Raw genomic sequence first — 13,006 nt, 5'->3', positions numbered from 1 at the left:
ATTAGAATAGCTAGAAGGAAACACCTGAAATTGTCAAACTGTAATCCAGTAGCCTTGATCTTTGATAATGACTGTATAACTATATAGCTTTAATTGTATGACCGTGTGATTGTAAAACCCTTGTGACTCTCCCTTTACCCAGTGTTTGGGTAGATGAGTAATAAAATAAGACATGCATGAAGTAAAAAAAAATGTCTCAGCAGGGTGGTTTTGCCTTAGACTTTTATGGGGAGGAGCAGACACATTACAGGTGGGGTGATTTGCAGTTGGAATTGTTTTGCCATCAGCAGAAGTCTTAGCTGAACAGGAGATGCTTATCTCTTTGGCTAGCTATTTTCAAGGGGACAAATAATTCTAATCTTGGTTAATCACTCATGGCTAAGGAATGGGAAGTTGGAGGGTCTGTGTTTGGCCTTGTCACAGATCAATAAGGACTCATCTCAACTCATGAGAGTCATGACAAAGAGTGGACAAGGAATAGGGAAGGGTGGCTCTTTTTGTTATACCCGTCCAGGAACATAAAAGAGTGAGGGGCAGGGGGACAGGAAAAACAAAATGTTGGGGAAATTTCTTAACCCTGGCTGTTTTCGAAGAGCACAGGGCTCAGGTAAAGTTCAACATTGTCAATTTAATGAAGAAGTATAAAAATTAAACTACATTTAAGTACCTATTTTACCTCATTTACAAAAAATAAAATAAAACTACTTACATTTTGCTCTGCCACCCTCCACTAAAGAGGCAGTGATGTTTTCAAAAGGCAAATGCGCACCTGCCACTCCCCTGCTGTCTTCCCATTGCTCAGAATAAAAAATCCAAGTCTTCAGCAAGTCCTCCAGGCCCAGCTGATATGGCCCTTGCCTGCTCCTCTTGGCAAACCACACAGCCCTCTACCACTTCTTCTCTGCACTCTGGCCTCACTGGTCTTTCTGGAACATTCTATGCTCTCTTTTGCCTCAGAGGCCTGTGGACAAGTTGTTTTCTCTGCCTTGAAAGCTCCCCTCCCCTTCTGACCTCAAACCCACTATTGACTCCTCATCCCTGGTTAGGTTCCTCACTCTTCAGTCTAGATCAGTTTTCTTTTTATAAACCCTCAGAGATCAAAAATTTTTTTCTTTAAGAGCAGTGTTGTCCAATAGAAATAAAATGTGACTCACATATAATTTTAAATTTCCCCATAGGCATTTTTTAAAAAGTAAAAATAAACAGAAATGAATTTTTACTCAGTTTATTTAACCCAATATCTCTAATGTGTCAACCAGTAACTAATATAAAAAGTATTAACGAGATATTTTACATTTCTTTTTTTTTGGTAGCGAGTTGTTGAAATGCACTGTGTATTCTACACTTGTACTGTGTATTTTATATTTAGAGCACATTTCAATCAGAACTAGCCTTATTTCAAGTGCTTAGTAGTCACAATTGGCTAGTGGCTACCATCTTGGTTCATCCAGCTTGAGAGCACTCAACTTGGTATGATATTATGTATTCATTGGTGGACATTTCTGTTTGGCTGTCTTCCCCTTAACTCCAAGCTGCCAGGACAAGGGGTGTATATGTTCAGCTCACAGTCTAAGAGAGCCTGGGACAAGGCTGGCACGTATCAGATGCTCAGTAAATATTTTTAAATGAATGAAAAAATGAATGGAAAGCATGGCTGCTAATACCTCTTTGTCTATGGCTTTGTTCAGACTCATATGCAGTTAATTTGTAGTAATAATTTGCAATTCTTTGTTTCCTTGATTTACTTTCCCAACATGCTCTTTAGCTCTTGGGGAAGCAGAGGAACAATCTGTGAAGAGATTGAAACAGCAAATAAATGTATTACAGCAACATGCACAGATAACTGGGTTCATTGCAGGAAAAAGTTGATCTCTCTAATACTGGTAAGATTTGGGAGTATAATCTTAGTTTCTTTATGATTATCTTCAGTATAAAGCAAGGGAGAAGAAGAGTTAACTCCTAATCTTGCAGACTTTCCAATGTGGAAATGTGTAGCGTGATCACCTGAGGCAGAGACCAGACAGCTGTCTCCAGAAGGCCCCCTGTGGTGGGGAGGGGGTAGGAGCATTTAAGTCCCCCATGAGTTTCCCATGGGGGGAGTTAGGCCCTCAACATGGAGGGTCAGGAATCAGACTGTCACAGGACTGCTTCTCATCCCAATAGAAGCTTTGTGTGAATTAGAAAACAGTGCTAGCTCCTGGCAGACACTGCCTCAGCCCAACTATCAGGCTGGGAGATGGATTTTAGTGCAGTCTGGCCCCCTTGTGCAGTGAACAACCTGCACAACCATGTGTGTCAGTCTTGCAAAGTCTCTACAAGCAGTTTGTCTGACATGAACTTCCAATAACCAAAATTGATGTATAAAACCAAAAGGCCCATGTATTTTTTTTTTTTTTTTTTTTTTGCTGAGAAATCACTATCATGGGGTTTCAGATATCAATGTTCTTATGAGTAGTGAGTACATTCTAAGCTATTTACATGTATTAACTTATTCCTCATAATAACTCTGTTATACTATTATTAACCCCATTTTTAATACATGAGCCTGAGGCTCAGAGAGGGGAAGTAACTTGCCCAAGATCATCCAGTAAATAGATGGCAGAGCTGGGATTTGAACACAGGTGGCCTAGGTCTCTTAGTCAAGGCAGTGACGGCCCCCTCCTCCTTTAGATACTGCTGGGCTGGGGCCAGTAAGGATGACCCCCGTTTCTGCTCCTTGTTTCCACCTTGTTTCTAAACAACCGCCACTCAGAATGGGCTCATTCTTCTCTTGGACATCCTAATATATTTCTTCAGCAGGTAATATATTTCTTCAGCACGGAAACTAGGCCTGGGTCTCCTCTGGGCCCTTCGGATGACTTTGTCAATCTTTTTTCTGGCCTGCTGGCTCATAACTTCAAGGCTTCCCTTGGAGGGCAATTACTTCACCCTCATTCCCCAGTTATTGTGGGACACCCTCCCAGGGCACCCAAGTTCTGATAACAAACACCCACTCAATAATAAGAAAATCTGAACCAGTCAGAATTTTTAGAGGAGGGATTGTCTAGCATTTCTCTCTTTACACAATAAACTTTTGAAATGCTTCAAGCAAAAAAAATTATGGAATTTGTAGATATTCAGATGCTCAGAGAAGCCGGCTGTTAGAGGAACCCTGATGTGAAGGCTTTTGTTAAGTGGAGGACAAGACTTGTAAATCAAACAATTACCCCTTAGCTAGATAAAAACAATAACTTCCATTTCCTAGCACTTACTACAGACTAGAAACTGTGCCAAGGGCTTCACATCTATCATCATCATCTCTCTCTCTTTTTTAATAACAGCTTTGTGATATAATTCACATATCATAAAATTCACTATTTTAAATTGCACAATTCAGTGTTTTCAGTACATTCACAAGGTTGCGCAGCTATCACCACTATCTAATTCCAGAATGTTTCCATCACCCCCAAAGAAACCCCATTACCTGCACCTGTTAGTAGTCACTCTCTATTCTCCCTTCCTCATTTGCCTAGTCTAGGCATTTCATGTAAATAGAGCCATACAATATGTGGCCTCCTCTGTCTGGTTTCTTTCATTTAGCATAATATTTTCAAGGTTCATCCATGTTGTACTATGTATCAGTACTTCCCTTTTTATGGACAAATAGTATTCCACTGTATGGATGTATTATCTTTTGTTTATTCATTCATCAGATGGTGGACATTTGGGTTGTTTCCGCTTTTGGCTACCATCAGCTCTTTTAATCCTTATCCAACCCCTGTGAGTTGTCTTCTTGTCCTCTGCTGACTGATGAGTGTACTGAATTTTCTTAGAAAATCCCAAATTACAAACATTCCCAAGAAATCACTGAACGGACTTAAAAGCCCCAGAAATCAGTCAAGCCTGACACTTAATAGCAGTGTAACTTTGGGCAAGTTACTTAACCTCTCTGAGCTTCAGTATGGTCATTATAAAGAGGGATTAATAATAGTACTTAAGAGTTGCTATGAGGATTAGGTCAAGTCCTCAGAATAGTGCCTGTCATGATGTAAATTCAGCCATCCCTTCCTTATCTTTCCTGCCGTGCAAGTTGCTCCCTCTAACTTCACCCACGCTAGTCCTTTCTTGGGTAATTTTTTATTCTGCAGAACTCAATTTAAATGTCACTTCCTCCGGAGAGCCTTCCCGCACACTCCCCTCCCCTTTATTCCTCATTATGGCACCCTGCATTGTTCCTTCACAAATTTATCACCCTTTGTAATTTTCTATTTATTTTAGTGCGTCTTTTCTCCCGAGACTGCACGCTCCACCTCGTTTGTCTTGATCTCTGCTGCGTCCTCAGAACTCACAGCGGGACAGGGCCATAGCAGGCATTCATTAAATATTTATGATCTTTCCCTTGTAAAGATAAAGAAACTCGGGTCCAGAGAAGGAAAGCGACTTGCAAGAAATCACACAGCAGGTTCGTGGCAGGGAGTGAACCCCAGTCTCTCTATTCCCAGTACAACGCCTTGTTGGAATTTTCATGTGTCCCTTTTTGTAGATCCAAAAGGGGCGAGGGTAAAGCTGTGCAAAGTTGGGGAAAGTGATTTAGCTTGGCCACTCCTCACTGGGCCTTACGGTGAATGTACTATAAAGTGAAGGATATGGTAACAACCTCGCTGGACGGCCACGAGGACACACCAGTTAAAGGAGAGCCCCAGCGAGCAGTTTACAAGTGAGGAAAATGGAGCCGGCAACATTGTGGCGACTGATCTTGCGCATGCGCGGTAGAAGGCGCTCAGCTGTCCTCCGCCCCGCTCCAGCCCTTCACGTTACAAGACGCCAAGTACCCACAGCCAACGTGGCGCTGCGAAGGTCACGTGACGGCGGGGCGTGGTGCAGGCTCAGAGCGCAGGCGCAGATCTCGGGTGGTGGGTCAGCTGACCCTGTGGGCGACCTAACCGTTTTAGGCCGCTCGCTTCGGTCTGGACAGTATCCGCCTCCGCCGCCACCATGGCCTGTCAGTCTCAGGGCATCCAGCAGCTGCTGCAGGCCGAGAAGCGCGCCGCCGAGAAGGTCTCCGAGGCTCGCAAGCGTGAGTTTCGGAGTGGGGCGGCTGGGCGTGGCGCGAGTTTAAGGGGCGCGGCTAGGCTGTTGGAGGTGGCAGTTGGATGAGGCCTGAAGGGCTGCGGGGTAGGGGTGGTGATGGTCGTAGAAGCTGGTTTGTTTGGAAACCCTCTGGGTCTGGGGCTCAGGAAGGGCTTGGGGATCGATTCGAATCCGCGATGCGGGATACTGAGTCCGGGGCTGAAAGCAAAAACGGGTTAATCGCCATAGGGTCTGTGAGGCCTGCAAGACCTATACAAAATGGAACTCGTTATCCACTACCCTTCCCCTCCCCACTTCACTCCACCCCGCATCTGCTCCTTTGAGATTCTTCGTCTCCGTGAAAGGAGCCACCTTCCACACATTTGTCCAGTCTAGAAACTTGGAGTCTTTGCCACTTCCCCCTCGGTCACCTCGTTGTGTCAGTCGCTAAGGCTGTCTGTCCATTACCCTCCCCCACTATCTCTACCGCCAGCAACTTAGACCAGGACACCAACTTCTCTCAGGCTCTGAAAGCATCTTAATTCGTTTCCTTAAATATTTTTGGCGCGGTTAATAATGCCTATCGCAGTGCCCAGGTATATCAGTGGCCCCCATCAATGGTATCCAGAGTCCCAGTGAAGGAAGCAGATATTGCTATGCTAATTGCAAGTGAGATGGGAGCTAGAGTTGAGAAATGGCAAGGCGGCTAAAAGAGTTTAATAGGTGGACGTAATGTGAAAAAGACTTGTTACTCTCTCCAATCCATTCTCCTCACTACAGAGTCATCCTTCTAAAATACAAATATGACCTCCCCACCACCATTACAGTCAACAAACTGTAAAAGTATCTGCAGGAAAAAACCCAAATTCCTTAATGGGACATAGGTAGGAGGCTAATTTGGATCAGGCTCCCACTTTTCTTCCTAAATTTAACATTTGGATACTCTTTTCCAGCCATTCTAAATTACTGTAATTCCTCAAAGACACCTTTATGCATTTCCCCCGCAGGCCTTTGAACATGCTGTTCCCATCTGATTGGAGGAGCCTTTCCCAGTTTCCTCCCCTTTCTTCTCTAATGCATAGTCTTTCTTCTGGCCTCAAAATTGAGGCAGTATTTCTACCTGGAAGCCTTCCCTGACTCTTAATTTTGCCCCTCAGACTAGGCTATTTCTGTTTATTTCTGTCATAGAACCACTTCTTTTATAGGGTGCGGTCACTAGCCTAGGCTGCAGGAGAACAGAATTGTGTCTAATTTAACTGTAAGTATCCAGTTCCCATCTGGTGAGTGAGGTAGGTGTATCTATTCCTATTTTACAGATGGGGAAAACAAGTCTCAGAGAGAAGGGATTTGACCATATCCTGGAAAGCAGCATACATACCTGAGGCTAAGAGGTTTCTTTTCCATGGAAGTTTACAATACAAAAAAATATAAATCTTAGTAATTCCTTGATGTGCTTCTCCTAGTATAGGGCTTACGACCATCAACTCCCCCTCCCCCCAAGTGGATCTCAAAGCCTGACTCGTATACTTCCTCAACTTGAGGTTGTGTGTTACTCTTGAATTTAGTAGGAAAAGTTTTCTTTGAAGGAGCTGGGAATGGGAGGAAGGTTTTTGTTTTTGCTGTGACTGGAAAGTTTTGTTCTTTCACAGAAGATTTCTGATCATACTTTTGATACGGTATTTCTCGAATGGCTTCTCAGAGTTGTTCCTGTGATGTTTCATCAGTAATAGAAGTTGTGTCTATTGGAAGGATGTAAGAATATTTGGGGGTAGCGCAGGAACAAGTATTTGGGATGTGGTGTAAGAATAAGTCTGAGACGGGACTCATGTTTTCCACATCTCTAACCCATTAAGCCTGGTGTAGGGTCTTGTATATATATGTGGCAGTTACATTTACTGAACGAACTGTGATTTACTGAATTTATGAACTTGCTTTAAAAGAGTGATATGATGGCTATTATAGCTCTCAGAATTTGCAGTTATTGGGAACAAAGTATTCCAGAGAGCTACACATTGCAAAAATTGGAAATTATTACCTTTTTCGATGCAAAAATGGGAAATTATTACCTTTTTCGATCTATAAATGTGGTTGATTTGAAAACCCAATTAAGAAATGGAAAGAGCACATGGCATGCTAAAGTGGTCCAACCCAAGTTTTTCATGAAATCTCACTGCTCTTGACCTTAAACTTTGAAGGAAAATTTGTGTTACATTTTATTTCACTGAAGTGAAATGCTGGCTCCCATACTTAAGGCCCAAGACAACTAAGATTGAAAAGAATTACGATTTCCTGTTCAAATCTTTATTTTCTGCTTTTCAAAAAAAGCCTATCAAGATTGAACTTTGAATATGCTTGCTGAAAGGCATAGAATGATAATTCAGGGAGCTGTGGGAGTTGCGTATGATCAGGAGAGTAAGTATGAAATTAGGTGGAACTACAGCATGATGTTCTGATCATAAATGTTATTTGTAGATGATTGGTTTGGAAAAGATCTTTGGCTTTGAAGTATAGCTGATCTGGGGGAGGGAGAGAGAGCATCTGGGCCATTGGCATGGAAGTGGGTTGGGGTGGTGGTGGATAGCAAAAGACATTAATAATACTGAAATTAATATAGACTTGCAGAAAAAGTCCTTGGGGGTGCTTAGAGAGAGACTTGTAGATTGTTTCAGGTTAGCCTCATGGAATGTTTTTATCACAGGGTCTACATGGTTTCGAAATCCTGTTAACAGGAGGTGGTAGTTTAAATTCAATTTCATTTATCCAAATGGTCTGAGAGGGCTCTGGGCAATTGATATACAGTGATATGCAACAAAACATTAGTTTAGAGTTGAGCTGCCTTTGCTCTGTGCTAAATAAATGCTCAGGGCAATCATCTAGGATCCCCACTGCCCCCCTCCCTGCCCCCTTTTGTTTTCCATTTGGGTGTCTGAGAAGTTTGACTAGTGAGCAGAGAATCAAAGCAAAGAGTGTGTTGGCTGGCTTTGTGTGTTGTTTTCATATAGGCTCTGATAATTTTTCTAGCTCTCAAACACTCCTTGTCTCTCCTCACCTCTCTCAGATGCTTGTGCCCTCTTATTATTCCAGTGCTCCCCTGTCAGCATTCTTTCCCAGTCACTACTTTAATTACTTATTTCCTTGTGACCTGCATGAGTTTGTTTCCAATATTACATCATCTGCTCCATTAGTTACAGTTTCGGTTGATGTCCCTTGGGAGCATATTAGCTGCCTTGCTAAAGTTCTAAGGAAAGCTCCAGTTGTATTCAGCTGTATACGTACGTGTTTACTTCTTGGGAAGAATAAGAGTTCCCCAGGTGGCTAATGTTACCCATTTTATGTGGGTTGTTGGTAGTTGAGATTGAGAGAATATTCCAGCCTGTTCAAATTTTTCCACCGGCCTATAGTTATGGAAGGCAGTCCTTTTTAGTCTAGTGACTTCCTAGTTAATTTTAAAGTACAGCCTGTAGAAAGCAGGCACCTGTACTATTAGTTAGCTCCGAATTCCCTCTCTCCTTTCCCACGCATGTCTCTTGAGACTGTACTGTCTTAAAACTTGGTTTAATGTTAAAATTTATCTTCTCAGTCTGCTTGCTTTTCTGCTTATCTTTGAACTACTTCCTGATGTAGCTCTCTGCTTTGAAAACAGGAAAGAACCGGAGGCTGAAGCAGGCCAAAGAAGAAGCTCAGGCTGAAATTGAACAATACCGCCTGCAGAGGGAGAAAGAGTTCAAGGCCAAAGAAGCTGCGGTAATTATTTTCATTTCTTTCTGAGTTTGCACATGACATAGCTTAGAGATTCTGATTCTGATAGGATTTTAAAAATGTGGTAATTGATGTATATTTTATTGGATTCTCAGGCTGAGTCTCTTTCAGAATGATCTGTTTTTAACTAATGTTGAATCCTAGTCTTCATTTGTTCAGCTGTTTGACAAATATCTGTTGAACAGTTAAAATGGATCAGGTACTGTGCTGGATGCTTGGGGAATCAGCTGTGCCCTCACGGAGCTTACAGTCTATCAGGGAGACTCTAATAAAATGCTAGTTGTGCAGATCTACGACTGAAAAGTGCTATGAAGGTGAGAAACATAAATCAAGGAGCTCCACTTTAGTATAGTATAGATACAGAGGCATTTACCAGTGGAATTGGCCAGATTACGATGCGGACAATAATGGCACAAAAACAGATCACAAGAGTACACAGGAAGCAAGGAAAATTCTGGCAAGGGGAAGGGGTGGAGAAGGACCTTACAGAGAAAGAACTCTTATCAGGACTCTTGGATATAGTAACAGGAAACACAATTCAAATTGGTTCAAGCCATGTGGAATTTATTTGCATGTATAATTAAGAACCCAGGTGAAAGACTAGCTTTACCTTGATCCAGAGGCTTAAATATTGCCCTCTGGTCTCTGTTTCCATCTCTCAAATATGCCTTTCACTTCGTGGGCTTCATTCTCAAGTTCTGCATTGTGCCCTCTAGTTAGTTGCTCTAGGCATATGTCCTTCCAGGATCAAGTCAAGTGATTCAAGGCACAGGCCTCCCTCCTAACAGTACATAGCAAAAGTTTCATCTTTGTATTGGGCGATTAAAGCCCCATTTGGGGCTGATTGGTGCTGTAAGTTGTCAGTTTGCCCATAAAACAATGTAGAAGTATATCTTGTATCTTGAGGAGCCGTCTTATCTCCTTGTTTTTATACTCTAGGCTGCAGTTGCCTATAGAGACAGTGTCAGTGTTGCACTGACTGTAGCACATGCACTCTGCATTTGTCTAGCAGAATTCCCTTGTGCCCTCTTCAGTTTTGAGACAGCTTACTCTGGGACTTGGAGTATGGTTTATCTTTGTGGAAGAGATGGTGGTGGTTGTTTTTGTTTTTGTTTTTAAACCTATCCTAAAAATATGAGTCAGCAACTGAGCAGTTATGAAATGCCCCATAATGTGATATGAAAATAACTTGAACAGTTGTATAGTATAGGAAGCCCTAAGTTTGAACTCAGAAGACATAGGTTTGAATGTTTACATGCTTACCTTGACCTCTTTCAGTCTCGGTTCCCTCATGTTAATAAATGAAATGATTCCTCCTCACAGGTTGTTGTGGGGAGTAGGTTGTTGTGAAAGAAGAATGCTCTGTAAAATCTTGTGTTATAGAAATATGAAGGGATGTAGTCACTAATCCGTAAGTGATAAGCAAAGATGAGAAGGGTTAGTCACAAAAGAGAGAAGTCTTCCGCAACCTGATACAGGTCAAGTTCTAATAAAGTAGGCACAATAGTTAACAAAACGCCAGCTACTGTGAAGACAATAGAAAGAAAAAGAATTCCTATATTTAAAAGAACAGGTGTCATATATTCATATTACTGGTGAATCAATCCACTGATGAACTTGAGCTAAAATATTCAATAATGGTGAAACTCTTTGTGTATTCCTCCTAGATTGATTTGTCCCCCTACCTTTAAAACTACACAAGGAAACACATATACTAACCACACTGGCACTGTTCTTTTTTTCCTTAAACTGCATATTTTACAATTCATTCCATGTTGTTATACATCTCTAACCTTATCTGTCTTAGTGGCTGAATAGTTTCTGTTGTACAGATGTACCACAATTTGTTTATCTCAGTTGTTGGGTCTTTAGGTTGATTCTAGTCTCTGGTTAAGACTGTACATTAGATGCTACACGGATGTGAATTTCTGTCTCTCTGGGATAACTTCCTACCAATAGAAATGCTGTGCTTTGGACATTTTGATAGATATTGCAAGGTTGGCCACTAGGTGATTGTAACAGTTTACACTCCCACTCCCACTGCGTGGGAATGCCTGCTTCCCCACTTGCTCTTCAATCACGAGATTACACTGCCAGCTACGGATTATTTATATTCATTGACAAGACTGGGTTTCTTTAAAAGTAAGCAAGTTGCTTACAAAATGTTGTTAACTGACCAACTAAAGCATCAGCCTGACTTTCCCTCTGTATGATTGCTCCCCAATTCCAGGCTCTAGGATCCCATGGCAGTTGTAGCACTGAAGTGGAGAAGGAGACCCAGGAGAAGATGACCATCCTCCAGACCTACTTCCAGCATAACAGGGAGGAAGTCCTGGACAACCTCTTGGCCTTTGTCTGCGACATCCGGCCAGAAATCCACGAAAACTACCGCATAAATGGATAGGGGAGGAGTGCCTGTTCCATGGATTGGCATTTTAGATGCCCTCACATGGAATATGAAGCTTTAGCAAAGCTTGAGTTATATTCTTGTGGAAAGGTGTTAAGTTATTTCTGTATATTACATGGTAGGTCATTTCACTTTTTGTAGAGTAGCAAACCTAGCTTCTTTGTACAGACTTAGAGCTTCTCCAAAGATTCCATCTTTTTACCTCATATTTCTTATAAATTTAATGGGTATATGTTGTCTGTTTTCTTGTGTCATTAAGCCCAAGCTACATATATGGCAATATTGACTTTTTCTTTCTTAGATCTAGTACCAAAAAATATATATATATATATATTTGAAGAAAGAAAGGGATTAAATATTTTATTTCCCTAAGGCTTTCTTAAAGGTCAGGGGCTTTACCTATGAAAAAGTAGTAAATAGTTATTTGTAACCTGCATGAAGTAGCAGCCAGCCTTAAATTAGTCCTTTCTGGCTAAGAGAACAATGAATACTAGAATAATTGTTTGGGCTGCTTTTAGTTTCTCTTAATAAGAATTACTAGATAGAATTCAAGAACTTGTTCCATTGCTTGTTATTGCATAATGTACTGGTAATCACTTTGAAGTAAAGACTCTTTGTCATGCATTTTTCCCTCTCTGGTTCATCCTTTTTGATAATGCAAAGTGCACTTTGACCCAGATGTTCTGCAGAATTTCACTTAGGAAATTAGCACACACATCACATACACGCTTATAAAATGTGCATGATACACATCTTAACAGGAAGGAAATCCTTTGTGATTTTACCCAACAGCTGTTTTGAAAAGTGACTAGCAAATGGTGAGTCTGCAGTTTGCCTTTTCTCTAGAACACCCTTTACCTTTGGAGCATCCTTGGGAAAGTTTTTTTGAGCATATTTCCGTCCTAGAGTGCTACTGTGTGCACGAAACCTATAGTAACTTCACACCAGCACTTAAGACTTAAATGCCCTGTGACCCTTTTTTAGCCAAAAGTCTTTTGCTGCAAAATAATTTTTGATAGGTAGAAACAGTTAAAAGAGAACAGTATGGGATTTCCTTTCTTGTTCTGAAATTGCAAGAGAATTATGTGCCCTTAAGAAAATTCTCATATTTTATTTGACTCAGGATGGGTTGATCTCAGGCCACTGCCTGAGTTACTTTTCCATTTCTCTGCTCATTATAGAACTCCTCAAGAGAGTTTTTCTTCAGTAGGTATTTTTCATTTTTTTATTTTTAATTTTTTTAACCCTTAAAATGACTCCAATCAGGCTTGCCGCTCCACTGAAACTGCTAATGAAGGTCAGCAGTGACACCAGGTTGATAAATCCAGTCCTCTTCCTACCTGATAGTTCAGTGCTGTTTGATAGGCGTGACCATTTTTAACTTGAACCACTTTCTTTACTGATCTTCTATTATGCAGTGGTGTGCTACCTGGCTTCTCAGTCCCTTTGCTGGTTCCACCTCATCTTTTCCCAAGGTTTTGTTCTTGGTGACCCAGGAGAGGAACCTAAATGATGGGATTGAAGAAAGATTGGCTGAGAAGGGGAATAGATTGAAGCCTGAGACACTATTGGAGAAGGTGGTTTGAGAGAGGAAGATGACATGTTGATATGGTGGGGAAGGGCTTAGGGAGAGAGACCAAGGAGAGAGCATTCTAGATGGAGCAGGATCCCTGAAGGGTCTAGAGGCGGTGGGTTCCAGGGTACAGGTGGAGGAATCAGTTCTGAAGTCCTCAATCCTGACTGTGCTCTGGGAACTTTGAAAATAGTGGCCACCCAGGCCCTTCCTAGGCC

At 41.7% G+C, this 13,006-nt stretch overlaps 1 protein-coding gene across 1 annotated transcript; it reads left to right on the top strand.

The window, feature by feature from the left end:
- Positions 1-4,871: 4,871 nt before the first annotated feature.
- ATP6V1G1 (ATPase H+ transporting V1 subunit G1) lies at positions 4,872-11,839 on the top strand. Its single transcript, XM_037798422.1, has 3 exons — positions 4,872-5,056; positions 8,693-8,793; positions 11,039-11,839. Exons 1-3 carry the CDS (start codon positions 4,975-4,977, stop codon positions 11,210-11,212), a joined length of 357 nt encoding a protein of 118 aa, XP_037654350.1. The 5' UTR covers positions 4,872-4,974; the 3' UTR covers positions 11,213-11,839.
- Positions 11,840-13,006: the final 1,167 nt, after the last annotated feature.

The sequence above is a fragment of the Choloepus didactylus genome, chromosome 10 (genome assembly GCF_015220235.1).
Source record: "Choloepus didactylus isolate mChoDid1 chromosome 10, mChoDid1.pri, whole genome shotgun sequence".
In the NCBI taxonomy this organism is placed as follows: domain Eukaryota; kingdom Metazoa; phylum Chordata; class Mammalia; order Pilosa; family Megalonychidae; genus Choloepus; species Choloepus didactylus.
Note: the sequence above shows the minus strand (reverse complement) of the source record. Positions and strands in the feature narration are given on the sequence as shown.

What these genes read in the sequence shown, in the direction of transcription:
- ATP6V1G1 (XM_037798422.1), top strand. Translation starts at nt 4,975, where the DNA reads ATGGCCTGTCAGTCTCAGGGCATCCAGCAGCTGCTGCAGGCCGAGAAG. An exon ending in GGTCTCCGAGGCTCGCAAGC is followed by an intron (nt 5,057 to 8,692) that starts GTGAGTTTCGGA and finishes CTTTGAAAACAG; the next exon opens with GAAAGAACCGGAGGCTGAAG. An exon ending in TCAAGGCCAAAGAAGCTGCG is followed by an intron (nt 8,794 to 11,038) that starts GTAATTATTTTC and finishes CCCCAATTCCAG; the next exon opens with GCTCTAGGATCCCATGGCAG.